The sequence below is a fragment of the Odocoileus virginianus genome, chromosome 4, assembly GCF_023699985.2.
Source record: "Odocoileus virginianus isolate 20LAN1187 ecotype Illinois chromosome 4, Ovbor_1.2, whole genome shotgun sequence".
Taxonomy (NCBI): domain Eukaryota; kingdom Metazoa; phylum Chordata; class Mammalia; order Artiodactyla; family Cervidae; genus Odocoileus; species Odocoileus virginianus.
In genome coordinates, this window is record NC_069677.1 from 35,422,174 (window position 1) to 35,449,109 (window position 26,936).

Here is a 26,936-nt window from a genome sequence, read left to right on the forward strand (position 1 = left end):
CGCTGAAGCTGAAACTCCAGTACTTTGGCCACCTCATGCGAAGAGTTGACTCGTTGGAAAAGATCCTGATGCTGGGAGGGATTGGGGACAGGAGGAGACGGGGGCGACAGAGGATGAGATGGCTGGATAGCATCACCGACTCGATGGACATGAGTTTGAGTAAACTCCGGGAGTTGATGATGGACAGGGAGGCCTGGCGTGCTGCGATTCAAGGGGTCGCGAAGAGTCCGACACAACTTAGCGACTGAACAGAACGGAAGGCGGGTATCAAGGGCAGGGCGTGTGGGCGGGGCCACGGGCAGAGGCGGGGCTACGGGCAGAGGGGCGTGGCCTCGCGGAATGTGACGTTTCAAACCTGGGCTTCCGCGAGCACTCTGACCAACGCGGCCTCAGATCCCGACGTTTGGACTCGGGTGTGGCCAGATGTGGCAGCTGGGAGGAGTCCAGAGCTTCATCCCGCCCCTGCGCGGTTGAGCCACAACTGCCTAGGTAGGAGAAGATTTAGCTCTGTGCAGTTAAAACTTTTCAGCTTCCCAGGCTGGTTGGGGAGGAAGGGGGCCTTCAAGGAGGAAGCTTGAGGAAGTTGGGGAAAGTAGGAGCTCCTTTCATCCTTCTCACCCTTCGAACAAGGAACGTTTTCTACTGATAACCATAATAAGTAGCCAAGAAATCATTTCCTGCAGGCAGTTAAAGACAAGGAATTCCAAACTGGGTCCCTGTCCTCTTCGTGGCACACCCTGTCACATCTAATGAGAAAGAACAGACCAAGATCTTACTTGGTTTATGAATAACAGACTTAATTTTTATTTTGTTTTATCCTAACCTGTATTCCTTAATAAAGTGTATGATATGAGGTTATTTATCTCTTGTCAAGTGAAAGAGGATCACTATTTCAGGGTTCAGATTTTATTATTGGTTGTTGTCTCCCTAACTCATGATATTACTGAGGAAATAAAGGCGTCCAATATCACTGAGTATGGTTTTAGGTAGAGATGATCTGAGCTCTCTCTTTCTCTAAGAAACAGACCATGTCTTTATCTGAGTACTCTAACATCATACCTGGCATAAAATGTGTGCTCTGAGATAGTTGGTTGTATGAGTGAGGGAAAGAATGGTTGAATGATTGAATATCTTAAGAATCTGCCACTCAAAGGTGATTCAGCATGAGCATTGAAAAACAGTGTCAACCTTGTTTAAAGTTTGCTTTTCACAGTACTTGTCTATAAAAATATTTATTTATAGGTGTCAATAAGAATCTCTTTTTGGAACACCAACAAAATATTTGCCATGTTTAATAAGCCACTAGTTTTAAATAAATGCATAAAAACTCATTTGTAATGATAACCATTTTTTAATCCCCTATAATTAAATTTAATGTGCTAATAATGTTATTATACACACAAAGGGGCTTTGGATCTTTTCAGATTTCACCAGTAAGACCTTGGGTGCCACAGAGATGCTATCTTTTAAATGTTATTGCAGATTGGATGGACTGTTTTCCTCCAAATGGAAAAATAAATTAGGACTCAATAATAATATTTTACAGTCTTTTTTTCCCCTTCATGTGCGACAAAAGCTCAAGAATTTTTTTGTCAGGGGAACTGTAAAGGTAGAAGAGAAAAAAATGCACTGGAAGCCAGAGAGAGGCCGGAATCCTTCTAATCACCTAACTCTGCATACAGCATATCGTTTTTCTTCACTGTCCTGATTTGAGTAAGGAATGAAATATTGATGCTGATATGGGAGACAGGGATATGACTGGAGGCAAGACCGTGTTTTGTAGTATTTCAAAGAGGTTTTTAATTTTTCAGCCTATTTTTCAAGTGCACCTAAACCGGTGAGTTGTCATGGCGTGTAACACAAGTGCATAATCAAGGTAGAACTGAGATTTTCCTTTGTTCCCAAAGTGGACTTTTCAGTGAAGTACCTTTTCAACCTTGTTCAATCTGTTACTCATCAGTGTTATTATAACCAAATAGCTAAAACTTCCAATCTGGTCATTTTCAAAGATATTTCCCAAAGAGAAATAATTTTAAAGGCCATTCAGGAAAAATACCCTCTTCTTTTTCTTTGCCACAGTTTGAAATGGAAAATAACTACTTGTTACAGTATCTGCCCTAAATTCATAAAGTTGTTCATCTTTTGAGCAGTGAAACCAGTATGTTGGAAATTAATCACAACCTAAAGGAAAACAACAAATGAACATGAATAATAATTGTTATATACAGGACCTTAAAAAGGTCTCCAGGCATAAATCCATAGTTTCTTCCTAACAGCAGGACAGTTTTTTCTAATTAAGACACACAATGACTAGAACCACAAATCTCCACACAGAATTTGACTGCAATTTCTTTTTCTTTGTTTTATGTGTTGTATCAGTTGAAAATAGATGAATAGGTAGCCAAACCATGGAGGGCTATGGTAACAAAAGCCATCCAAACACCAAATGCTCAAGGGCTTTTAAATCCTTTTACATCAGGGAGTCCAGATTATTATCTCTCAACTAGTATAAAATATCGGAGAAGGAAATGGCAACCCACTCTGGTATTCTTGCCTGGAGAATCCTGTGGACAGAGGAGCCTGGTGGGCTGCTATCCATGGGGTCGCACAGAGTCGGACGCGACTGAAGCGACTTAGCAGCAGCAGCAGTATAAAATATATTGAGTCATCTTCCTGGAAAGTGACATTCAAATTGTAACATTTTGCTCCCATGAAGAGCCTTGTTGAGTTTTTTTCAGGGATGTTAATAAAATAAAATATTACAGCAGTCTAGTTTAAAGATCACTGAAGTAGAGACTATAACTTATCATAGCTCTGGCTAGATTTCAGAATATACAAGGTGAATAAGCATGAGTCAGGGGTCCAATAGAAAGACCATTTTCCTGTCTAATTTTTTTCAATTGATGAGCAATAATAACAATAAAAAAATGATGAGAGCAATAGTATAACAGCATTTTTCAAGCACTTACTATTTACCAGGAAACCTTCTATTGCTCTTTACAACCACCATGAGCTAGATATTATCATTAACCTTATTTTGTAAATTAGGAAACTGAGAGCACAGTGGCCATTACTGATATCAAAAATCATCCCAAATACTCCCCGGGATGGGAAAAGTAACTATGATGGCAAAGATTCAGCTTTACCTGTACATTTTAGAAAACCTGAAGGGGTAAGTTCATTTACATACTATAAGATTTGATATAGATCTATATACACCTGAGTATGTCTATTATGAAATTTTGAGGATTCATATATTTGAATCACTAATATTTCACAAATTTTAGGCAACTTTGAAAGGTAACTGAGCTGATTTTATGCAGGATAAGCATTAGAATGCATCCTTTAACCTTAATGAGAAGTTGAAGCTGAAGTCACATTGCAGTCTAGAATTCAGTCTCCACCTGCATGACAGGTGGAGAATTGATATGGTGTTGAGTAGATCATTTAAAGGGGAATATTTCAGACTAGTATTATCACTGAATAGAAATAAAAATTACCAGTAGAAACCAGAAGTTCTTGATTTCAGTTTCTTTTTGTAGATGAATTAGTCATTCTGTTTACTTAAATAATATTTATTAAACTATAATATTATATAAGAGTAAATCATTAATAAATCTTATTGATAAATAAGATTAATATAAATAATACAATTTATTTAAGATTTACTTAAGTTTTATATGTACTTTTCAAAAATAAGCATTAATCCATGGAGTCAAAGTTAAGACAGATTAAATTCCCTTTAACAGAGAAAGGAACTTGTCTATAACTCTGAGCTGTTGTTTTTAAAATGTAATTGAAAATATTGGTCTTGCTTTTCTTTAGGCACCTTTAGCTGTTACTTATTAGGATGATAGTTGCACATGTTAGTTTAAAAGTTATTGGCACTCAACCTGGGCCTGTGTCTCTCCGCTAGAATAACTTTCCTTAGGAAATTCCAATTCTGGTTGTTCATCTGATTTCACATGCATGAATGCTTCAGTGCTCTCCTACCAGTTATCACTTAAATTCCTATTAGCCAGCATAACTCAAGCAGAAGAATTCAATGCTGTCTCTAAAGATCACCTAAGTTATACTTTGAGAAGACACTGTATTGTCACCATCCTCTTCCAAAAACACTGTGCATTTAACTTGTTAGAAATCAGCTCAAGTTAAGTTTTAATGAAGGTATAAGGAGCAAAACTATGGCTACCACTTTACACCCCTGTTCAATAGACATTTGGAAACCTAGGTTTAAGTTGTAGGAAGAAAAGAATGCAATACTACCACGGCCTCAGCATATATTCCCAAATGTAACATATCTCTTCTACTTTAGGGAGGTGTGTGTTTTGAGCATCTATGCGATTCCTGCTCAGATTATGAGAATAATGTAGGCATAGATGGCATCTCAATCTCCTTAAGTACTGGGGACAAAGTTTAATTAAAGACTCCCAAAAGTTCAGGCCTCAGTTAATCCCCCCATATTTTACATTCACTAATGTAGTTCACAGTGAAGAGAAAACATCATGTTAAACGTGAGAGTCATTTACCAGACTGAGGGGCAAGACTTGTTATACATTACAAATCACAGCATCTATTCATTTAAACATTGCAACCTGACTATGTACAGATTCCCTTCAAATGTTGCCCATGCTCTCATTGGTCAATTCCATGAATACAGAAAAGGAAGTATGATCTACAATTCATAGAAGCTCTATCTTCTCACACAGTTTCCATCTCTTCCCGTTTTTCTCCCAGAGATTCTGCCTTTCATGGGCCTGCATGTTACTCTGCCTGTGTCACAGAATTTGTTCAAGCAGTACCCACATGAAACTAGTCATCTGGTTTTGGTCTTATCTTCCAATAGTAGGTGACTACCAGTGTTTTCCACTTATCACTCCATCTCCCTAATTCTCAATATTTTTCATTATTCCAAATCTTTCATATCTACAATATACTCCCAAGAAGAATGAGATGGGGCTGGGTTATGGGCAGGAAGGAAAATGTAGTTTTAAAATGTCCCTCAAGAGCCCGCCTCATCTCTTCCTCCTGGCTTGAGAATGCCTCTTCACTTTGGGACGTGCATACCAGGAGATGTTGCCCTATGCTGGTATAGTTTTTTTTTTTTTTTTTTTTTTTTGGTATAGATGTTTTAAAGTGAAGGCTGAGCAAAGTTGATTCCATGAATTTTTGTAGCAGAATTCTGGAGTGAGCTCTTGAGGCCTCTTTTCTTTTAAAGTTAGAATGTGAGAATGCAGAGAGGGACTATTTGTACATACCAATCAGAGATAACTCAGTAATGTTAAAATAGCCTCTTTGAGTAAATATTTAATAAAATTGAAACTTGGGTTCTTTTTTATGCCTATTTCTCCAACTCAAGTAGTTACCCTTAAGAGGACAGAGGAAGAAACTCATCATCATAGCAATCAAAATGGGAAGGGACCTTGTATCAATACCATTCTGGTCCTCCCTGGCCTCTATTGATACAGCCTTCTTTCCACCTTTTTCTTAAGATTGAGTGTGACTGAAGTATGGTTGATCCTGAGGTCACTGATCTAATCATCAGGTCATCATATTTACTAATTAATATATCTACAGCTGTAGGAAGATTAAGTCATAAAAAAATCAAGCCTGGGGGGATTATTGTTCCCCTTACCACATAAACTTTAAAAATTGTTTATAATGAGAGCAAGCAACTTTTTCATGCCCACTGCTATTTGTTCAGGCTCCTCAGGGCCTTCAGAAACACAGGCAGAGAATTTCTTCTCTCTCTCTTCATACACACAGACTAATAATTTACAAGCCACTCACATGAACTGCATTTCATTTGTGTGATTTTGCCCTCCTGGCGAGTTCTATAGAAAAACATCTGATTTACCATCAAATTATTTCCATGACTTAATAACTTATATTTTCAAACAATGCAGAGACTGTAGGTGGGGGAGAAGAGAGCGTGTGTTTCGGAAAGTCTTACCTCTATTGCCTTGAACATATTAGAGATATTTTAAATTCCTAGCTAACTCATATCTTGATCACCTGCAGATGTGTTTCTATTGTCTATTTTTCCTTGTGATTTTTGAATTTTTTTCTTGGTGTTTGGGGGCCACACTTAGTAATTTTGTATTCAATGTTGAATATTTTGTATAGGAGGCTGTAGAAGATTCACATGACGTATCATCCTCTATAATGGATTCCTCCCTGCCTTCACTAAGCAGACAACACAGTTGTTCATCTTAATTTAATCAGGAACTGCTATATGTTGAGGCTGGGCTGCAGGCCTGTAAATAGTTTATCTCTAGGTTCTCAAGAGTTTCCAGCTGTATATCTGATGTTTCTTTAAGGTCATTTCTCCTGCAGGTCTCACAAGACTGTCAAAACTTTGCATTGCTTTTGAGAGGCCTTCTACTTAGGTCTTTAGTATCTTGCCTCTCCCCTCCCCATACCAAATTGGCAAATGTCCCCCAGATAAAAATGGCTGTAAAAGTCAGCTCATTTTCATGAAGAAGTTGTACCCTATCTATTTTTCACTGCCTCTCATCTCTCCAGTACACTCAAACTGATGATTTGGTATTTAATTCTGCTTTTTCACTTAGTCTCAGCAGAAATTCTGTCTGCTACCAACAAGTCCATCCCACCCATAATGCAGAAGTTATTATGTAACTGAATAATTTGAATGATATATTTTGTCTAGGTTCAAATTGTCAAAATAGTAATTTTAAAGTATCACTTTTTTTTTTAAGTTTGCTATACGTCAGAACTTTCCTCAAAGAAGTTTTTTGATTTCATGGTTCTCTTTTTCTGGGATCGACTGGGAAAATATTAGTCAGTGATTAATATACAGTCAGTTTTCAAATATCACACAACTCTGTAAACCTGTAAATCTTCATTAAATATAACTGAAACATGATTGAAAAATAAAAAAAATGTATCTGTAAACTATTTGATATATTCTCTCTATCAATTCCAAAATTAATTTCTCATAGACAAATGCATTTCTGCAAAATAAGTATCATAATTTATACTATAAAAAGTTCAGAAGAAACCTTCAAGTAATAATACTAAAAACTATACAAGTAAGAAATTCCATTCTTCTTTTTCTTTACTTATTCTTGATGGGTAAAGAAGGGACAGTATAAGTAGATGAGAAGAGAGGCCCGGGGGCTCTCTTTGCTCATTTACCCTCTTTATATATCCCAGAGGAGGGTAGAGGGAAGCTGCCTTTGCCTGGAAATGAGGCTAAGTGCTTCTAACCTGGGGACAGAGGTAAGAGAGGATATGTGCCTGGGCAACTTGAGCCAGAGGCAGAGGGGTCCTGGGGAGAATACGTGATGCCTGTTGCTTTGTATGTTTCACGGGGAAGCACTAACAATGAATAGTTCACAGGTTTATAAACTGAGTGTACTGGCTTCAAGAAGGGGAACAATGAAGTCGAATTAAATGAGTCATTTGTGCAAAAATAGCTTAAGCAAATATATACAAGATCCAAGTAGTTCCATCTGAAAGTACTTCATACTTGCTGTTTAGCTGTTCAGTCATGTTCGACTCTTTTGTGGCCCCATGAATTGCAGCCCTCCAAGCTCCTTTGTCCATGGGATTTCCCAGGCAAAATACTGGAGTAGGTTGCCATTTCCTTCTCCAGAAGATCTTCCTGGCCCAGGGATCAAACCCACATCTCTTGCTTGCAGGCAGATTCTTTACCGCTAAGCCACCAGGGAAGCCACTTCATACTTTAGTTAAGTATCAAACTAGAACTCTTGCAAAGAGTCAGGTAAACTCTACTAGTTGGCTCAGATATATTTATGATGTAAAATGGGTTGGCATGCATAGGAAGGCAGATAAACAGTTCATTTCCTAACCTCCCTCTCTCTCTTCTACGCCAGGTCCTATAGGAAGTACATATAACATTGTACCATTAATCCTTAGGCCAAGCATACAAAAAATCTAATACAATGGTTTCTCAAGTGTTAAAAATAACTTTTTATTCTTCACTCTCTAAAGGAAAAGACAATTTAGGGATTACTAAGCTAAAAATACTGTAAATGTATTAGAAAATATTAAATTGGCAATAGGCATAGTTCTATTATATAACATGCTTTGAGATTAGGAGATTTCTGTGTTCACTCTCCACCTATTTCCACCCTACTCCAAAAAACAGTTTACAGAGATTTATGATGATCTTAGGTGAAAATAAATATCCAGTTCAACCTCAGGGAAAATAATTTAGGAGCAGTCTCATATTCATGCCTCAGGTTCTCCTTGTGAGGTAAGAGTGGCAAATATTAATTATTCATGCATTACCCATGGTGCACCCATTTTATGGATCATGTACTATTTGACTGGTTATATATGATTACAATGAAAGTAGATTAGCTATCCTGCTTGTGATGGATGTTCTCTCATTTTACCAGTTGCTCTCCAGGACACAAAATCCACAGGGAATAAATATCCTGAGATTCAATTTTTATGTAAATATTAGTTGCCAATTTGTTGAAGCTGGAGAAGAAAAATGATGTGTGTGTGCATCTGTAAACAAAGTTTCACAATGTAAAGCAAAGCATCAACTATTAAACATTATTAGTATGTTTTATAAATATTATGTTTATAATTTCTTCATGATATAATATATATGTACTATGTATAAAACTATAATAGCTACTGTTTGTAGAGAACAGATTAAATGCCAGATGACGAATCAGTTTCTAAAAAGCATTGCTTTGTTAATCCCTATAAGGAATGAATTGGATGAAAAAGCCAAGATCCATCAAACTAAAGTAACTTATTGAAAGTTTCTTCAGCAAAAAAGAAAGATTTGGGATTTGAGCTCAGATCTCAAGTCTAAAACACAGGTCCTATCTCCTACGCCATTTTGACTTATTGAGCTTGGAACACACTATCGAGGAAGTTAGCAGCTTTGAGCTCTTACTTCCAAGCTCCTATGAAGAACAACCCATTTTATTCATCTTTACAATCCACCCTTATGACTTATCAAATCCCTTATGAATATACAGTGGAAGTGAGAAATAGATTTAAGGGACTAGATCTGATAGACAGAGTGCCTGATGAACTATGGATGGAGGTTCATGACACTGTAGAGGAGACAGGCATCAAGACCATACCCAGGAAAAAGAAATGCAAAAAAGCAAAATGGCTGTCTGAGGAGGCCTTACAAATAGCTGTGAAAAGAAGGGAAGCAAAAAGCAAAGGAGAAAAGGAAAGATGTACCCATTTGAGAGATATACCAGAGTTCTAAAGAATAGCAAGGAGAGATAAGAAAGCCTTCCTCAGCGATCAATGCAAAGAAATAGAGGAAAACAATAGAATAGGAAAGACTATAGAGATCTCTTCAAGAAAATTAGACCTCAAGGGAACGTTTTATGCAAAGATGGGCTTAATAAAGGACAGAAATGGTAGGGACCTAACAGAAGCAGAAGATATTAAGAAGAGGTGGCAAGAATACACAGAAGAATTGTACAAAAAAGATCTTCACGACCCAGATAATCATGATGGTGTGATCACTCACCTAGAGTCAGACATCCTGGAATGTGAAGATAAGTGGGCCTTAGGAAGCATCACTACGAACAAAGATAGTGGAGGTGATGGAATTCCAGTTGAGCTATTTCAAATCCTGAAAAATGATGCTGTGAAAGTGCTTCACTCAATATGCCAGCAAATTTGGAAAACTCAGCAGTGGCCACAGGACTGGAAAAGGTCAGTTTTCATTCCAATCCCAAAGAGAGGCAATGCCAAAGAGTGCTCAAACTACCGCACAATGGCACTCATCTCACACACTGGTAAAGTAATGCTCAAAATTCTCCAAACCAGGCTTCAACAATACATGAACCATGAACTTCCAGATGTTCAAGCTGGTTTTAGGAAAGGCAGAGGAACCAGAGATCAAATTGCCAACATCTGCTGGATCATCAAAAAAGCAAGAGAGTTCCAGAGAAACATCTATTTCTGCTTTATTGACTATGCCAAAGGCTTTGACTGTGTGGATCACAATAAACTGTGGAAAACTCTGAAAGATGGGAATACCAGACCACCTGACCTGCCTCTTGAGAAACCTGTATGCAGGTCAGGAAGCAGCACTTAGAACTGGACATGGAACAACAGACTCGTTCCAAATAGGAAAAGGAGTACGTCAAGGCTGTATATTGTCACCCTGCTTCTTTAACTTATATGCAGAGTACATCATGAGAAATGCTGGGCTGGAAGAAGCACAAGCTGGAATCAAGATATCCGGGAGAAATATCAATAACCTCAGATATGCAGATGACACCACCCTTATGGCAGAGAGTGAAGAGGAACTAAAAAGCCTCTTGATGAAAGTGAAAGAGGATAGTAAAAAAGTTGGCTTAAAACTCAACATTCAAAAAACTAAGATCATGGCATCTGGTCCCATCACTTCACAGCAAATAGATGGGGAAACAGTGGAAACAGTGGCTGACTTTATTTTTCTGGGCTCCAAAATCACTGCTGGTGGTGACTGCAGCCATGAAATTAAAAGACGTTTACTCCTTGGAAGGAAAGTTATGACCAACCTAGATGGCATATTAAAAAGCAGAGACATTATTTTGCCAACAAAGGTCCATCTAGTCAAGGCTATGTTTTTCCTAGTGGTCATGTATGGATGTGAGAGTTGGACTGTAAAGAAAGCTGAGCACTGAAGAATTGATGTGTTTGAACTGTGGTGTTGGAGAAGACTCTTGAGAGTCCCTTGGACTGCAAGGAGATCCAACCAGTCCATCCTAAAGGAGATCAGTCCTGGGTGTTCATTGGAAGGACTGATGTTGAAGCTGAAACTCCAATACTTTGGCCACCTGATGTGAAGATCTGACTCATTGGGAAAGACCCTGATGCTGGGAGGGATGGGAGGCAGGAGGAGAAGGTGACGACAGAGGATGAGATGGTTGGATGGCATCACCGATGCAATGGACATGGGTTTGGGTGGACTCCAGGAGTTGGTAATGGACAGGGAGGCCTGGCGTGCTGCGGTTCATGGGGTCTCAAAGAGTCAGACACGACTGAGTGACTGAACTGAACTGAACTGAATTATCCACCCAGGAAAGAGCCCAGTATTTTCACTTAGTAGGAATTCAAGAAGTGTTTGTTGACTAATCGATGTAATGAATGCCAACAATAATCCATCCATATAAGCTTCTCTTTCAGGAGGGTAAGCATATAGACCTTCAAGTGTTTCTTAAGCATAAATACCTAATGCATACTGTCTTCTTATCAGACCACTTCATCACTGCCAGCCAAGTACCAATTTAACTGCATCTACATCCAGCATAGAAATGTGCTGGCTCAATGCCAGCATGGTCACCCAACCACCTGTATCAGACTCCACTGTAGTAGACTGAAATTGGACATGCTTACAGCACCAGCAAAGTAGCATTATGAAAAAAAATAATTTTCTAGGAAAATCAAGCATGTTTTAATATTTCAAAAAGTAATGATCATAACACTGAAACTTGTTGAACATTTTTAAAATGTATTTAATAGTTTGGTATTGTTTCTCTTCACACTTTTAATTTGGAGTGGTAGGGAGTTGGAGTGGGAGAGTCAGGAGGTGGTGCATATACTGTAACCACTTAAACACTTTGGACATCTTGAATTTCTAGTACAGCCCTCCTCTGCTTATCAAACATGAAGATTCCTAAGATCACTGCTGACCCAGTAAATCAAAATTTGTTGGACCTGGAACCTAAGAGCCCTCAGAAGATTATGATGCATATTAATGTACGATCTCCCATTAAACCATAAACTCCTTGAGAATGGAGGCGATCTCTGCTTCAGCATTGCATCCCAGTGCTGACACAGATCATGACACAGGGTAGTTGCTTAGTCAATCATGAATGATTGCTGAATGAATGGAATTCTTAAGGTAGATTTTTAGATATCATTAGTGTATCCCACTCTTACATTGTCTACTTTATGCCACGAGTTTTTTGCTTCCAACTGAGTACACTGTGTTTTTAACAAACAAGTTTTGATTATGTTTAAAGTAACATGAGGTACACCTGAAATCAACACAACATTGTAAATCAACTATAGTCCAGTAGGATATAAAAATTAAAAATAATGTGGCTGTGATGGAACCTAGAATCAGAGCCTTTAGACCAATTTCAAGTCCTGCTGTTACCACTAAACAGGGCTGTGCCCTCTCTGGCCCTCATCTCTAAAATGTAGAAATTAGAGTAGATGTATCCTATGATTCCTCTCCATTGCTTAAAAAAAAAAATTTTCATGTTTAAAAACATTTGTTTTAAAATAATAGCATCTATTATTTAAAATTAAACATTTTAGTACAGTTTTACTTATTGTTTCTTGAAGCTATAGGATTTACTTTGTCAAAAATCACAGACTACACATGTTTGTATCAGATACTTCAGTGGTGACCAACCCTCTGTCTGAGCATTCTAATAATACTGTGAATTGTGAAGGGAAAAATCACCATGTAGCCATGATCAGAGCTAAGATTCATGCACACAAGAATCATCAATGGATGCTATATCAAGAGAGGCAGTTTGATGAAGAACACAAAAACTGCAGGTTTTAAGTATCTCTGCACAGACTGTAAGTTGCAACAGTGAAATCTTTCTCTGGAGAAAACTAGAGAACAACTTGGCCAGGTGATTAAAATTTTCATCACTGGACTTCCCTGGTGGTCCAGTGGTTAAGAAGTCATCCGCCTGCCAATGCAGGAGACGCGGTTTCCATCCCTGGTCTGGGAAGATCCCACATCCCTTTGGAAAACTAAGCCCATGCTACGCACTACGACTGCTGACCCTGCACTCTAGAGCCCACATGCCACAGCTACTGAAACTTGCACACCCTACAGACCATGGTCTGCAATAAGAGAAGATGCCACAATGAGAAGCTTGTGCACCACAGCAAAGAGTAATTCCCACTCACCACAACTAGAGAAAGCCCTTGCACAGCCATGAAGACCAAGTGCAGCCAAAAATAGTAAATAGATTAACTTTTAAAACTTAAAAAAAATTTGCATCACCAAAGAAAGACAAGTGCATCGTGTGATTTCAAATGTGGGACCCTGAGAAAGAAGACACATCAGTGTGTGATATAATCTTACTGGGGACGTTTAACCCAATTCTAAATATGCAGAAGTATCTACCGAATCAAGGCAGAGTCTACTGAATTGCTGGTTCTTACTCTAAAAAAAATGCCAACACTTTGGACAACAAAGAAAGGCTAAGGGAACTGGTTCAGAGTAAGACTAAAGAGATGTGACAACTACATGCAATATATTACCCTGGACTCGATCTTATACTGAAGGAAATAGTACTAAAAAGGATGTCATGAAGACAGTTGACAAAACGGAAATAGGGACTATAGATTAGACAATAGCATAGTATCAATGTTAACAATCCTGGATTTCATAACTATATTGTGTTACATAAGTGAAATATCATTGATTCTAAGAAATATGCACCAAAGTAAAAAAGGGTAATGAGACATGATACATGCAACCTCCTCATAAATGGCTCTGAAAAAAATGAATAATATACATTTACATATATGAATGTGTTTCTCTATAGCTGTCTACACTACACACACACATACACACACACACATTGGAATTATAAATGTGGGCAAAATGTTTAAAATTGGTAAATCTGAGTTAAGGGCAATTGAGAATTCTTGATATTATCCTTACAACTTATCTATAAATTTACAATCATTTCCAAACAAGTTAATGGGTTCATTTTAAAAATACATTTGTCACCTCTGGGTGGATGTAACTTTAAAACATGTTTGAGAACAGTTTAAAGGGTAAGTCAAAGGACAAGAAATCTTTGTGGTTACTGTTCATTAATTGTGTGACTTTCTGCAAACAAAGCACTAAACTGTTCAATATATGTTTCTTCATTTGGAAATTGCAACTGGGATAACCATTTACCTTGTATATTATGGTGGAGGCAGTGGAGTGAGGTAGAAAGAACCCTGAGAGTTGCAAGATATGGTTGAGAGCACTGATTTGCTGAGTGACCATGAGCAGGTCATTTCACCTGCATGAGATTTCATTGTTTTTATCAGATGAGAATATATTGGGAAGCCTCTCCATCTCCACCCTTCTACAATTCTGAGTTATAGTTTAAGAAATAAAATGTGAAAGTCTTAAGAAATAAGCAGCATAGCAACAGAATTAAAGAGTTGGCCAAAGTTAGGGGAAAATTTATTTTTTCTTTATACATCTGTATAGTATCAGCCTCTTAGGTAAATAGAAACTTGGATTACTTTTACAGAAGGACAGAGCAATGTTTGCAAAGAAAGAGAACTTTCTCTCAGGATGCCAATGAATTTGGCAGGCTGATTGCATTTATGCTTCAAGAAGAAATGTAGCCGAAGGTGTCTGAAGTACGTTGAAGCATGACTTGCCTTAACCTCATATTCCTCCCATACCAAACGAGTTTTTTTTTTTTTTTTTTTTTTTACAATCAAGTTAGATTAAGGATCTTAGAGAAGTACAGTTGTGTTCTCATGGACCACACTTGTAAAGATAGCAAGTTGTATCATTATGACTTCCCCCAAAAGGTCTGATTTTTCTGATGCTTTTGGTTCTGAATGAGCCACACTTCATGTCAACAAAGAACCAGGGAAATTATTTATCCCCTAACAAAGACTAAAATAAAAGAGACCAGGGTGGGCACATCATAAATATTGTTAACTTAGAGAAGAAAGCAATAAAAATAGAAGGAAAAGAAAAGACAGACAGAACCAGGATGCCTCTCCATAGTGAAGTCAATTTGTTAAAGCTAGATTATATTTAGGGGCGTGAGTGCGAAGTCACTTCAGTTGTATCCAACTCCTTGTGACCCCCCTGGACTATAGCCCGCCAGGCTCCTCTGTCCATGGGATTCTGCAGGCAAGAATACTGGAGGCAAGGGTACTGCCATACCCTCCTCCAGGGGATCTTCCCAACCCAGGGATCAAACCTGCATCTCTTGTATCTCCTGCATTGGCAGGTGGGTTCTTTACCACTAACACCACCTGACTTTCAACTAACTGTCTAAGCTTCTGTAACATGGTACAGCAGGAAAAAAAGAACATAACTATGAATTTGTCAATAAATGTACAATAAGATACAATCATCCGTTTGTCCAATCAACAAATATTTATTTTGTTCTCTGTGTCAGGCTCTGAATATGTAGCAGTGAATTAGGCATACAAGGTTCATTCTCTCAGGGAGCTTATATTCTGGTGTGAAAAGGTAGATTTAAATGAAACATATACATATACTAATATATATAAGTAAATATAATATGAGTAAATATGAGTAATATAAATATATATGAGTAAATATACCACTGTGATAAGTGGTATAGTGAGATTTAAAAGATATATGACTGGGCTAGACTAGGCTAAGTCACCTAATCGTGTCCGACTCTTTGCAACCCTAAGGACCGAAGACTGCCAGGTTCTCTGTCCATGGGGTTCTCCAGTATGACTGGGGGAGTTACTTTAATTAGAGAAGATTTCTTTAGGAACAGACATTTAAGCTATAATCTGAATAATATGAAAAGCACAATGAAGAGAACGCTCATAGACCAACTAGTGCAAAGGCTCCAAGGTGGGAATGAACTTGTTAAAATAACAGAACAAAATAAAAGCCAAGTGGATGAAACAAAGTAGACAAAGCAGGAAATGCATGATGAATTTTCAGGTATAAGAGGTTTTTATTCTATTCTAGGTGTTGTGGGCAGCCATTTAAAGATTTAAAGCAAGAACATGGTGGGATCTGATTTTCATTTAGAAGGATAACTTGGCTGCTGTGTGCAAGAAAATCATTTCAGTAATCTAGGCAAGAAATTATGGGGTTGGAAAGTATCATCGTGGGTATGGATAGAGGTGGACCTTTGAAAGAAAGAGTCAGTAGGACCTCATGATGGATTGGACAATGGAGTTAAGTAAAAGAAAGGAAGGAAAGAAAACTCATAAGGTTCTGTTCTAGCCAATGGATATGGGGGCTTATACTGGAATGGGGAAGATTGGGTGATGGGTAACTGAAGATGAGATTTAAGAGACTTGTTTTGGGCTTTTGATGGTATTTGAAGCAACAGGATTGGACAAGATCACCTAACCAGACAATGCAGATGGAGAAAAAAAGCAACCCCAGCTGTCGGGTGTAACAGAAGAGGAAGGGCCAGCCTAGGAGATCAAGAATGAGTGGTCAGTGAAGTAATAGGAAAATTAGAACTGCAAGTTGCCGTAGAAGGGAAGATGATGTTCCACTAATGAGAGTGTCACCAGTTAAGAGTACTGCCAAGAGGTCTGGCAGATGAGATACTCGGCAACGTGAAAGTCACTGATGGCCTTTGTCAGAGCAGTCTTAATGGAGTAGGAAAGAGTGAAGTCTGCAGAGACTGGATTGGGGAAGAAAATATGTGATGAAAAAGTGGAGACAGAGAATATAAAAAACTCTTTTCAGTCCTTTTGCAGTGGAGGGGAGCAGCAGTATGGGATGGCAGCAGGAAGGAGATGTGGAGGCAAGAAGGTTTGTTTGCTTTTCCTTAAAGTGTTGCTAGATCTGTGTGCACATTAATGGATTAAGCAAGAGAGGAAGTGACAATTGCAGAAGCACAGTGGTTGAGAGGTTTAGAGACTCAGGATTGAGACAAAAGTGTTTAACCTTTGAAAGAGTGGAGGCATGTTCAAGGAGGCCCCATGCGGAATTACCTCACTTCTTCTCTTAGGTGCCATTACATCAATTATCTCATTTGATTCTCACATGATTCTCCTGTATCCAATCATTCCCATTTCTGGAAGAGGAAAATAATGTTTAGAGAGGTTGGATAATTTCTCCTAGAACACACAGTCTATAAATAATATATCTAGAATTCAAAGTTTTTGTGCAACTCCGAACTGAATGCTCTCTCCACTGTGTAATGCCATGAACAATGAAGGCACCTTTCTAATGCTCTCTGATGCAACACAGCAAATGTTCACAATGTACCAGGTCCAAAGAAGCATAGTTGCTTTGAGGCCATTATTACCATTTGGTGACTCTGTGATCAGCAAATGGTTTGTCAATTTAAAGTCTGGAATCAAAAAAAAAAAAAAAATAATAAAGTCTGGAATCCCCCACTCATATGGAAGTGTAGTGCCCACATTATTTTTTCAGAATTTAATGACTTCTGGAATATAACAGGATCATACATACACTTGCAACTAATGATCTTATTAAAAATGTCTAATGCCTCTCTCAACAAATCTGCTTCATATACTTGTTAGCCATAAATTGCCAATTAATTCTTTTTCCATTTAATAGAAAGTCCACCCAATAAAAACAGTGGTAAAATTGAACACCTTGTTACTCAGTTTTGAAAAAAAATGTTTTTTAAAGTAGAGAAAGTATAAATCCCGATCAATGGTGATGAAATGCAGAGGAATTTATTATTCTATGGTTCAAAAGTCATGGAATTCGACATCAAATGTCCCGAGTTAAAGTTATAGGTCTAAATTATCTGTGATCCCTCAAGTTGTTTAATCACTTGCTTTCCTCATTAGTAAAATAAGGGTAACAATATTTATGCAAAAAAGTTGTGAGAAACAAATGGAATAATCTAGTGAGATAACCTTGTACACTGGGAGTAACTGTTGGGTGCTATTATTATTCAGATAACACTACACAGTATGTTTTATTTTGTGTTTCTTAATAAGCATTGTGAGCCCAATTCATTCTCCCTCCCGATTAATGGTGAACTATTCCTTATGATTACTTGGCTAAAAGAGAAGAAAAATTGACTGTATAGGAACACCTCTCATTCTGCCTTTTCCAAAACCAAATCTCTTCAACTGCATGTCTCCCATTCCCACAGAAGCATGTTCATTATTGCTACCATACTACTCACCTCACCCATGCACGCCTTTCAGTGACAAAAGTGTACTAAGGACCTATTAGGTTCCAAGGATTAGACTCTTCTCAATGTTATGTGGCAGCCTGGATGGGAGGGGAGTTTGGGGGAGAATGGATACACACATATATATGGCTGAGTCCCTTCACTGTCCCATCTGAAACTATCACAACATTGTTAATCAGCTTCCCAGGTGTGCTAGTGGTTCAGAACCTGCCTGCCAATGCAGGAGACACAGGAGACATGGGTTCAATCCCTGGGTCAGGAAGATTCCCTGGAGGAGGGCATGGCAACCCACTCCAGTGTTCTTGCCTGGAGAATCCCAGGACAGAGGAGCCTGGTGGGCTCTAGTCCATAGGATCACAAAGAGCTGGATAGGACTGAAGTGACTTAGTGCGCACATACTCCAATACAAAATAAAAGTTAAAAAAAAAAAAAAGGGATTGTGATGCATTCTTGCCCCTTCAGCACTTCACAGTCTTTTTAGACAATGTCTGCTCTATATCAAGTTATTTACCTATACATTCCTCTCTCCATCCTACACCCTCACCCCCAGTTATGAGTTCTAGAATGCCAAGAATCCTGTCTTGGTCATCCTTGGTTTCCTTCATAACACATAGCATGGTACATTTCTCTTGGTAGGTGTCCAATAGATTATTATTGAATCAAAGAAATATTCTGTAGTGTGCTTTTTAAAATATCAAGGTGTACTAGTGGACTAACAGGCAAGATGCTTTTCCTTATAATGTCTCTCTTACATTTAACAGCAAGTTAAAATTAGATCCTTTCTTTTTTTTTTAAAGAAAGAAAACCATAGCAACTGTGATGTTGAATGTTTCAGAGAGCAAATTTTTAAGTATTCTCTTTTTCTGAATTGCCCATGTTTAAGCTGCTGATTTCAATCAAAATGCTAATAAATAATTTGTCATACTAACAGCCATGTAAACCACTGATTGTATCTATGAAGTGATAGAATCTCCCACATAAAACAGAATGCTTAATTAAATGCTCTCAGAAAAAATAAATGTGTTGAAAATCCACTGAATAAATTTTCAACAGTTACCCTCTGGAAATGATTGAACATTAACCTTTGTTTCTAGTACCTGCATTTATTATAAAACCTTCAAGATTGTTCTGTTTCATATCAATATTTGCTGGAGATTTTTTAAGACATGGCCTCTATGAGGAAATCAATTTTACAGTCTTCTAAATGAAAGAATGGGCATTTTTACAGAATGTTATCAGTGAATATTTCTTTGATATACATAATGATTATCTAATAGTTTTCTCTAAATGTATTTTTATTGAAGTAATGATTGAAATGTAACTCAGTGCCTTAGGAACACTGACTAATGTCATGTTAATCAACTTGAGTACTAAAAAAAATACTGAAGAGGTTGATAGTTTAAATCTAGTTGGTAGATGATTCACTTGAACTATCAAAGAAGAAAATGTACTTTACCCAGGACCAAATTTAAAACAAAACCAAACAAAATCTAGCAAAACCACCTCAGAAACAACTCTTAGAAAATTAAACCAAACCTTTAAAAAAAATCTAATTTATTTCCCTTAAAATTTTTAAATTAGTCTTTGATTCACAGAATCCATTACTGATCAACATCTGTTGAATGCCTGCTCTATGAAAAGCACTGAACTAATGTCAAGATAAGCATATTTCTATTTTTAGGGGGCTTGGTGGAAGAAATAAGTCATTCACATATAACCATAATGTAGAAAATAGGACTGTAAATGCTATTATTACTCTGAGGAGGGAGAGATGGAAAACTTCTGGCTAGGTTTGGACAGGTAGAATGAGACAAGAACAGGGAAATGGAGAATTCTTAGCAGAGAGACTGAAAACAAGTATCTTTTTTGGAAGTAACAAGAAGTTCAGCTTGACTACAGAGCAGTTTGCAGAAGGTGTGCTAAATAAGTCTGGTAACACACATTGAGCTAGCTGGTAAAAGGCCTTAAATTCCAGATTATTTAAATGGTGTTGTATATTTAAAAAAAAAAAAGCTGTAAGTGAACAGTTTCATAACACTTTTGTAGACATGCAACAATTTTTATAAAGAATCGGCTCTAAATCTGAAGCTGAAGTCACCTGATTTAGAACAACACTGAAAAATATTGGTTGGGTTTGGCCATACTTTTTCAACCTGTACATATAGGTCACTTTTAGACATTAGGATATTTATTCTTGGTTTTTGTGGGGACCTGAATTATGTGTTTCTTGGGCAAATTTGGGATATTTACTCTTCCAGATGTTTGAAAATGTCACAAATATTTTCCTTCTGATTGCTGTATATGCCATGTACATTTCTTCCTCCTCTGTTGTTGTTTGGGGCTTCCCTGGTGGCTCAGATGGTAAAGCATCTTCCTGCAGTGCAGGAGACCTGGGGTTCGATCCCTGGGTCAGGAAGATCCCCTGGAGAAGGAAATGGCAGCCCACTCCAGTACTCTCGCCTGGAAAATTCCATGGACGAAGGAGCCTGGTGGGCTACAGTGCATGGGGTCACAAAGAGTCGGACACGACTGAGTGACTTCACTTTCTTTTCTTTCTTTCTGTCTGTTGTTGTTGTAAAAAACTGCACTGAAGAACAAAACTGTGATCTTTATAGAGACATTTAAGGACCGATGAGAAATACTCAGAAGTCTGTTTCTTGAAAAAACAATCAAACTTTCTTGCAAAGTAAAAAGTTGCATAGTTGGGTTGGCGATGCAGACAACTGACAGGAAGACTGGAGAAGGGGAATTTGAAGGAGAAGAGGTGGAGGGAGAGAGGGAAGGAGGGAGAAAGAGAGAACAGTTATCTTCTATAAGAAGTGGTTGTAAAGATAAGTTTATGTATTCAAGAGGTGAAATAAATGCAGAAGAGATGGGTAATGCTGCTGTAGACACTAAGAATTACTAGCCACAACCAACTACAGATAATCTCACATATTTTAGCTACTATGCTTGAAGTAGAGAGAGTTTAGAAAAGATACCCAGGAGATACTATGAACATTTTTAAATAGCTTAAAATTTGAAATAGCCCATATTTCCTGTTTTTATATTTGAAGCTGATTGTAAGAATGAATATGAATCAGAGAGCCTTAAAATCAGGTATTTTGAGCTTTAAACAAGGTTTAAGGACATCACATCTCTTTTGCTTTGCAGATAGTACTGGACAAGAGAGGAACACAAATATAATTTCTCTAGTATTGGTAAGAAACAAGCTGAGTTTGGAACTTAGCCACCTTTTGGTATATAAATCTTACTCAAATTTTTATAAAGCCCTTAAAAAATCATATAATGTATGTATGGCATTGGAGTTTTGCTACTTCCATTTCTATAGCTCTACTACTGAAAGAAGCTTGTTGGTACAGATGTATATCTTGAGTCTTCATCCACTGGAGATCTTAATTCAAGGATGAAGCTAACTTTTCTCAAACCAAAGCATATGTGGCATAAAAGAGCAAATAAAGATAGAGTGATGGTAAAGAGTTTTTCCCTCACTACCCTGAGTAGCCACATTAGTGGTCCAAAAGATATACTGGATACCAGCAATGAAATCAAGAGAGGAAAAGAAAACAGGGCCTTTACTGAATGTAGTAACACTGTGATGATGGGTCGAATGATGCCCAGCCATAACCATTTCCTTCGATACTGAGTATAACACAGACTGGTAAAATTTTTAATCTTTTAGGTGTTTTCTCCCACATAGACACAATGTACTAATACATCAGTACATATCACTGGGGAAATATTTTTCTAGTGTTTAACTTCTGCAAATTAACATTCAAATAGCGGGCTGAAATCCAGTCTTTCCTATAAGATAATTTGGATCATCACAGTAGATGTTTTGATGTGTCCACATTTGACCTGAACCATTTCTGATGACCCAAGTTCAGTGTGGTAGGGAGGAGGAAAGTGCCTCAAAGGTTACAGTCATATATACAGTTTTGTATCTTCCTACACTTTTCCAAAAATTACTGTTATCAAAGTTCAGGATCATTTTAAAGGTTTTCTGGGGCATATCTGTCTTTCAAGCAAACAGATGAAAATAATCAACATCAATCAACATCTTATGATTAACAAAATCATAAGACTTGAGAAGCTAGTCAAAACTTTATCTTGAGTCAGGCAATGACCCTGTAATAGTTGAAAAGAAGCAAGAATGTTAGCTTTTATTTGATTGTTATCTTATCATACTTGGCTCTTCTTTCTCACATTTTCTCTTCTCTTTGTGTTCTAAGTCTCCTATTAGGTATCCTAAACAACAGCATGCCTTAGAGGAAGTACTCCAGACCAGGAGTTAGTGACTGGAAGTCCCAGGAAGGAAATAGCGATCCAGGTTCTCCTAATGACCAACAGCATGACTCATATAAAGCAACTTAATATTTCTGTCCCTTAGTTTCCTTGAAAAATTTGTTCCTTATTCCTATTTATACTACAGAATTATTTCCAGAACAGGATACAATAGGTAAAAGAGTCTTAAAAATAGATACCAACCAAACTATACCATTACTAGTTTAACACATTTTATATTTTGAAACTAATCTAGAAGCAGAAATAGTATCAGACATCTTTGAATCAAATAACTCTTAGTTATATTTTTTGAACATCTGTAATTTAAGAAAATATCTCATCTTCATATATTATGATACTGATACCATTGCTACCAAAATATGAATACAGTAGACTCAAGTTCAATCTGTGGCTCCTTTTAAAGAGAGGGTGAATGCTATGTTCTTCTGCTTTCAAGTCCGTGCCAAATAATAGTTACCTTTAAAGCTGTTTCAATTTGAGATTCCCATTAATAAGAGGAGAAACAAACTGAGGAAACATTGTGCTCATAACATTTCTGGAAGCCTTTCAGAGGAGGCAGCTGTGGTTTCTTTAGATTCCCAGTCTATTATGCAGGTTAGCAGTATATTTTATAATGAGTTCTAGACCACCTGCCTTTCTGAGGAAATTAAGATCAAGATAGATTTTTTTTTTAGGCCTTTTTTTCCCTCAGTGGTTATGTATAAGGTTTTCCTATTCAATGAGTTTGAGGACCCCATGAAAATATTCATTCAGTGTTGTTCAGCTATAGGTGATTATTTTTAAAGACATTGTCTAAATGTGTTTTCAACACATTCTTGGGGAATTTTGAGACTGAAACATATACTTCTCTAGTAAAACAGTAAACAGGTGCTGTCTATACAGTTTCAGTTTAAGGTGATAAATACCTACAATGAATCAAGCAGCATCTTCAATGAATTTAACTATAGTCTGACTAAAACCACTGGAATTTCAAAATTTTGTTTTAATTATTTTTCTTATTCTCACCCCCTTACAGGTGTTTTAAAGGGCAATCAGTGGATTCAGGAAGCAGTAGGAGCTTGGAGAATACAATAAATAGGGTCTTGTTCCAAAGATAAACACAAGCAACAAAATGTCCACTTTAGCAAACCCACCCAGCATCCTGGAAATGCCACAAGAGATTAAGAAAAGCTGTGGAGACAAACAGGTAGAAATCACAGTTGAAAGAATAAAAATGGCAAAGAGTCTCAAAGAAAAACAAATCAATGATTTAGAGAAAGTGGCCTTTAAACGGAAGGCAGAAGGTGATGAAAAGCCAGCTGGAAAGAAAGAGGCAAAGATAATAGAACTTGACAGTCTGTTGATCACCATGCCCCTGCCTCATATCCCCTTAAAGAATATCATGGATGTGGAGGGGAAGTTGGTCTACGTTGATGAAGAGAATGTGAGCTATGAGTTTGTAGAGTGCGGCCCATCCACTGGGAATCAGCCAACATGCCAAGCTGCTGAAATAGTGGACCCTTTGCGTGGACCTAATTTCAGCGTTCTGCCTCAGATTGACAAATGGCTTCAGGTAGCCTTAAAGGATGCCAGTTCTTGCTATAGACAGAAGAAGTATGCCGTGGCAGCAGGACAGTTCAGAACAGCACTGGAGGTATGGGGTAAGAGAAAACATAGATTGGTGACAGTAAGCTGTGAAAGGGAAAGTTGTGATTACTGTGAGCCCCTCTGATCATACTGTAATGAAAATACAGTATGAAAATATTGAATATCAGGATTTTTCAGTCCTCAGTTTATACCAATACAATGTGCCTGCAAATTAATATGCCTGTGTGCACTTGACATATAGAAATCAGCCCAAAAGCATATTTCATGCTTTTTCCCTAACTAACACTGCAGTGAAATGGTAACATATATTAAAATGCAGTTGGTTTTGCAATTTCAATGTACACCTATAAAAGCCTTAAAGTTTCAATACAGTAGTGGTGGGTAGAATATAGATTCCCTAGAAATAGGCAGTTAATGAGCATACATATTATCCCCTTTTGATATGTAGTCTTCATGATTAAACATAACCATCTTACTTTTAGCATGGGCTGATAATTTATACTGATAATACTGATTAAAAACAAAATAACACCATTTCACCTTACCATCAAACTTCACTTCCCTTCCCCTGCTAGTGAGCTTTATGAATAATTATTTTTCTCTCTGTAAGCAGGTAAGTTGATCAGTATTTTGGCATAAAGATTTAGCCCATGGGCTAAAACAGATGTAAGAATAAAACACAAAAAAAAGGTCACAGGAAGAAATGCACCATCTCGTGAATCACTGAACTTATAAAAGGACTAAAGTATGCAGCCAGAACTCCCATTGGCTTGGCAATATTGGTGACTGCATATTAATTAAAAAAAATTTTTTTTCAATGCATTTTATATATGCCTGGTGGCCACTGGAGATATAAAAAATGAGTTGAGACATGGTAGCTTTCCTCTAACAGTCTGTGAGGGAGACAAACCAGTAAATAGCTAAATGGAAATGGTTTTAATGCATGACTATTCCACCATGGAACCAGGGCCACGTGCAGGAGTCAAATGTGAGATTTTGTGATGAAGATTTAAAGAGTAAAGTGTTACTTCCACACTTAGTCAAAGGTTAAAAATGACTACGTCTACAATGAGTTATTAATGAACAATACAAGAAAATGTGCCCCTAAATATTGAAAAAGAAAACCTAGGCACAAAAAAGAAGGCCCAAAGAGACATGAAGTGATGAGGTAGCATACAAACAGATGCATCTATAAATACTTCTGTCCTTATTAAGGGTCATTTACACAAGTGAAGAGTAATACAGTTTGTAAACTTCTGAACTATGTAAAAAGTGCCCCCAAATTATTTTTCAAAGCACTGAGAACCCTCTGCTGTTCTTTCAGCTAAAGAACAGAAGCTATTGACTGTGGAAAGGAAGCTAAGTGTAGACTTCAGGAAGGACCATGGGCATTTCTGCTAGGACTATTTTCAGCTGAAAATTTTTTAGGGGAAAGGACAGGGTTAAAGATGTAATTCTATTATTACAGGGTTAAAGGTGTAATTTTTTCCTTTCCAGATAGAGGAAAAGAATCATTTTGGCCATGGGGGATAAAAGGTATAAAACAAGAAAGAACATAAACTTCAAATTAAGTCTAGTTAGAGAAGCAAAAGGTATTTGCATTAACTAGAAGAAAATATCCATTTTTTCCATAAATCCCAGTGTTCAAAATTGTAAAATTTGAATCAGGTTTTAATGACCCCAAGATGTGTAATTGTACTGGAATATGCTTAAGTGTTTTGACTCTGTTGTGCACATCCTCTGTCTCTGCCTTTCCCTCTGTCTCTCTCTTCCCCTTCTACCTCCCCCTCTCTTAAGGGTTTTTAGGAAAGTGTTGGATGCTGACACTAATTACTGGTAATTAACAAAGGTAATTATTTTGAGACCAAAACTTAGCTTAGACATCTGGCCTAGCTTTTGTCTAATTATCCTGGGAGTTAACTTTTGAAATCTTACCTAGAATGTCTCTTAATAAACCAAAGTTACTAGGAATAGGAAAGCTATTTAACCTTTTCAACTCTCTTCTCCTGAATTTAACTTCTGTTGAATTTAGTTGCTTCCATACTGAGTGTTCTCAGGTATTACTTCATGCATCTGTTGCTTTTCCTTAGGTCCTACCATGACTGAGATAGGATGAATGACAGAGACCAAGGCATAATGATAAGGATCACACCTGAAAGATAGATGCATCAGTGAATATTTCAGTGTGTGAAGTCAGAATTACGTTTGGCTGCAAATGGCAAAAACCCAAAATACCTGTGTCAAAAGCAAGAGAGTTGTTTGTTTTCACATAAATGTTAGGTAGTCAAGGACTGGTACAGTATGGTCATCAGGTACTAGATTCTATTTTGTTCCTAAAGACATGGCTGTGACCTCAGAATCCAAAATGAAAGCTTCTGTTGGTTTTATCATGCCCACCTTCTAACCAGCCAGGAAAGGGCAAAAGGAAGGAAGGAGTCACATTGTGTCCTTCTAAGCACACTTCAAGGGAAGTTGCACACACCATTTCCATTTTTTTATATTGACCCATATTTGGTCATGTGGCTGCACAGACCTACAAGAAATGCTGAGAAGTACAGTTTAATTCCCAATGGCCCTAACATTCAGGGGTCCTATTACTGATAAAGAAGGGAAGACTGGACATGGCTATTGAAGGATAACTAGCAACTCTCCTGTGAGTGATTATTTTATATTGGGGGGGGGCACTGTGAGGTATACAAAATGCTTGGCAACTGAGTGGTACAGGTACAGAGTCAGGCTGTAGAAATACACAGAAGGCTGCTTGTGGTTAAAGGTAAGACCATGAAAAGAAAAAGTAAAAACTGGGGAAAGGCACTAGAAATTTATGACTATTAATAGACAGTAATTTCCAACTCATCTAATAAATCCATCAGGAATGTTCTACTTCTGTGTTAGTTTCTCTGTGCTCTTGACAAAGTCTTAACTCCTTTTGTTTTTATAACATGGTAACTAGACAAGTAAATTCATGGCATTTTATAATGAATAAGATAAAATGATATGCAGTGATTCAGAAGATAACAGTTTAGCTTCCAAAAAGCAGCCAACTTTAATCTTTTAGGATTTCAGAACATAGGAGGCATTTATTTAAATGTGCTTGATGAAACTAATTCCGTGACTCTCAATCTTTGCTAAAATCAGTCATCATTTGCTCCCATGTTTGAAATCACAGCAGAAAACACA

General features: G+C 37.5%; 1 protein-coding gene across 4 annotated transcripts in view; it reads left to right on the top strand.

The window, feature by feature from the left end:
- Positions 1-353: 353 nt before the first annotated feature.
- Positions 354-26,936, top strand: part of SPATA16 (spermatogenesis associated 16) — a 237,896-nt gene continuing 211,313 nt past the window's right edge. For all 4 annotated transcript variants that reach the window (XM_070465891.1, XM_070465890.1, XM_070465892.1 and 1 more), the window contains exons 1-2: positions 354-489; positions 23,185-23,802. In XM_070465891.1, coding sequence (XP_070321992.1) covers positions 23,281-23,802 — 522 coding nt within the window. In that variant the 5' untranslated portion in view covers positions 354-489; positions 23,185-23,280. The remainder of the gene's footprint in view (positions 490-23,184; positions 23,803-26,936) is intronic.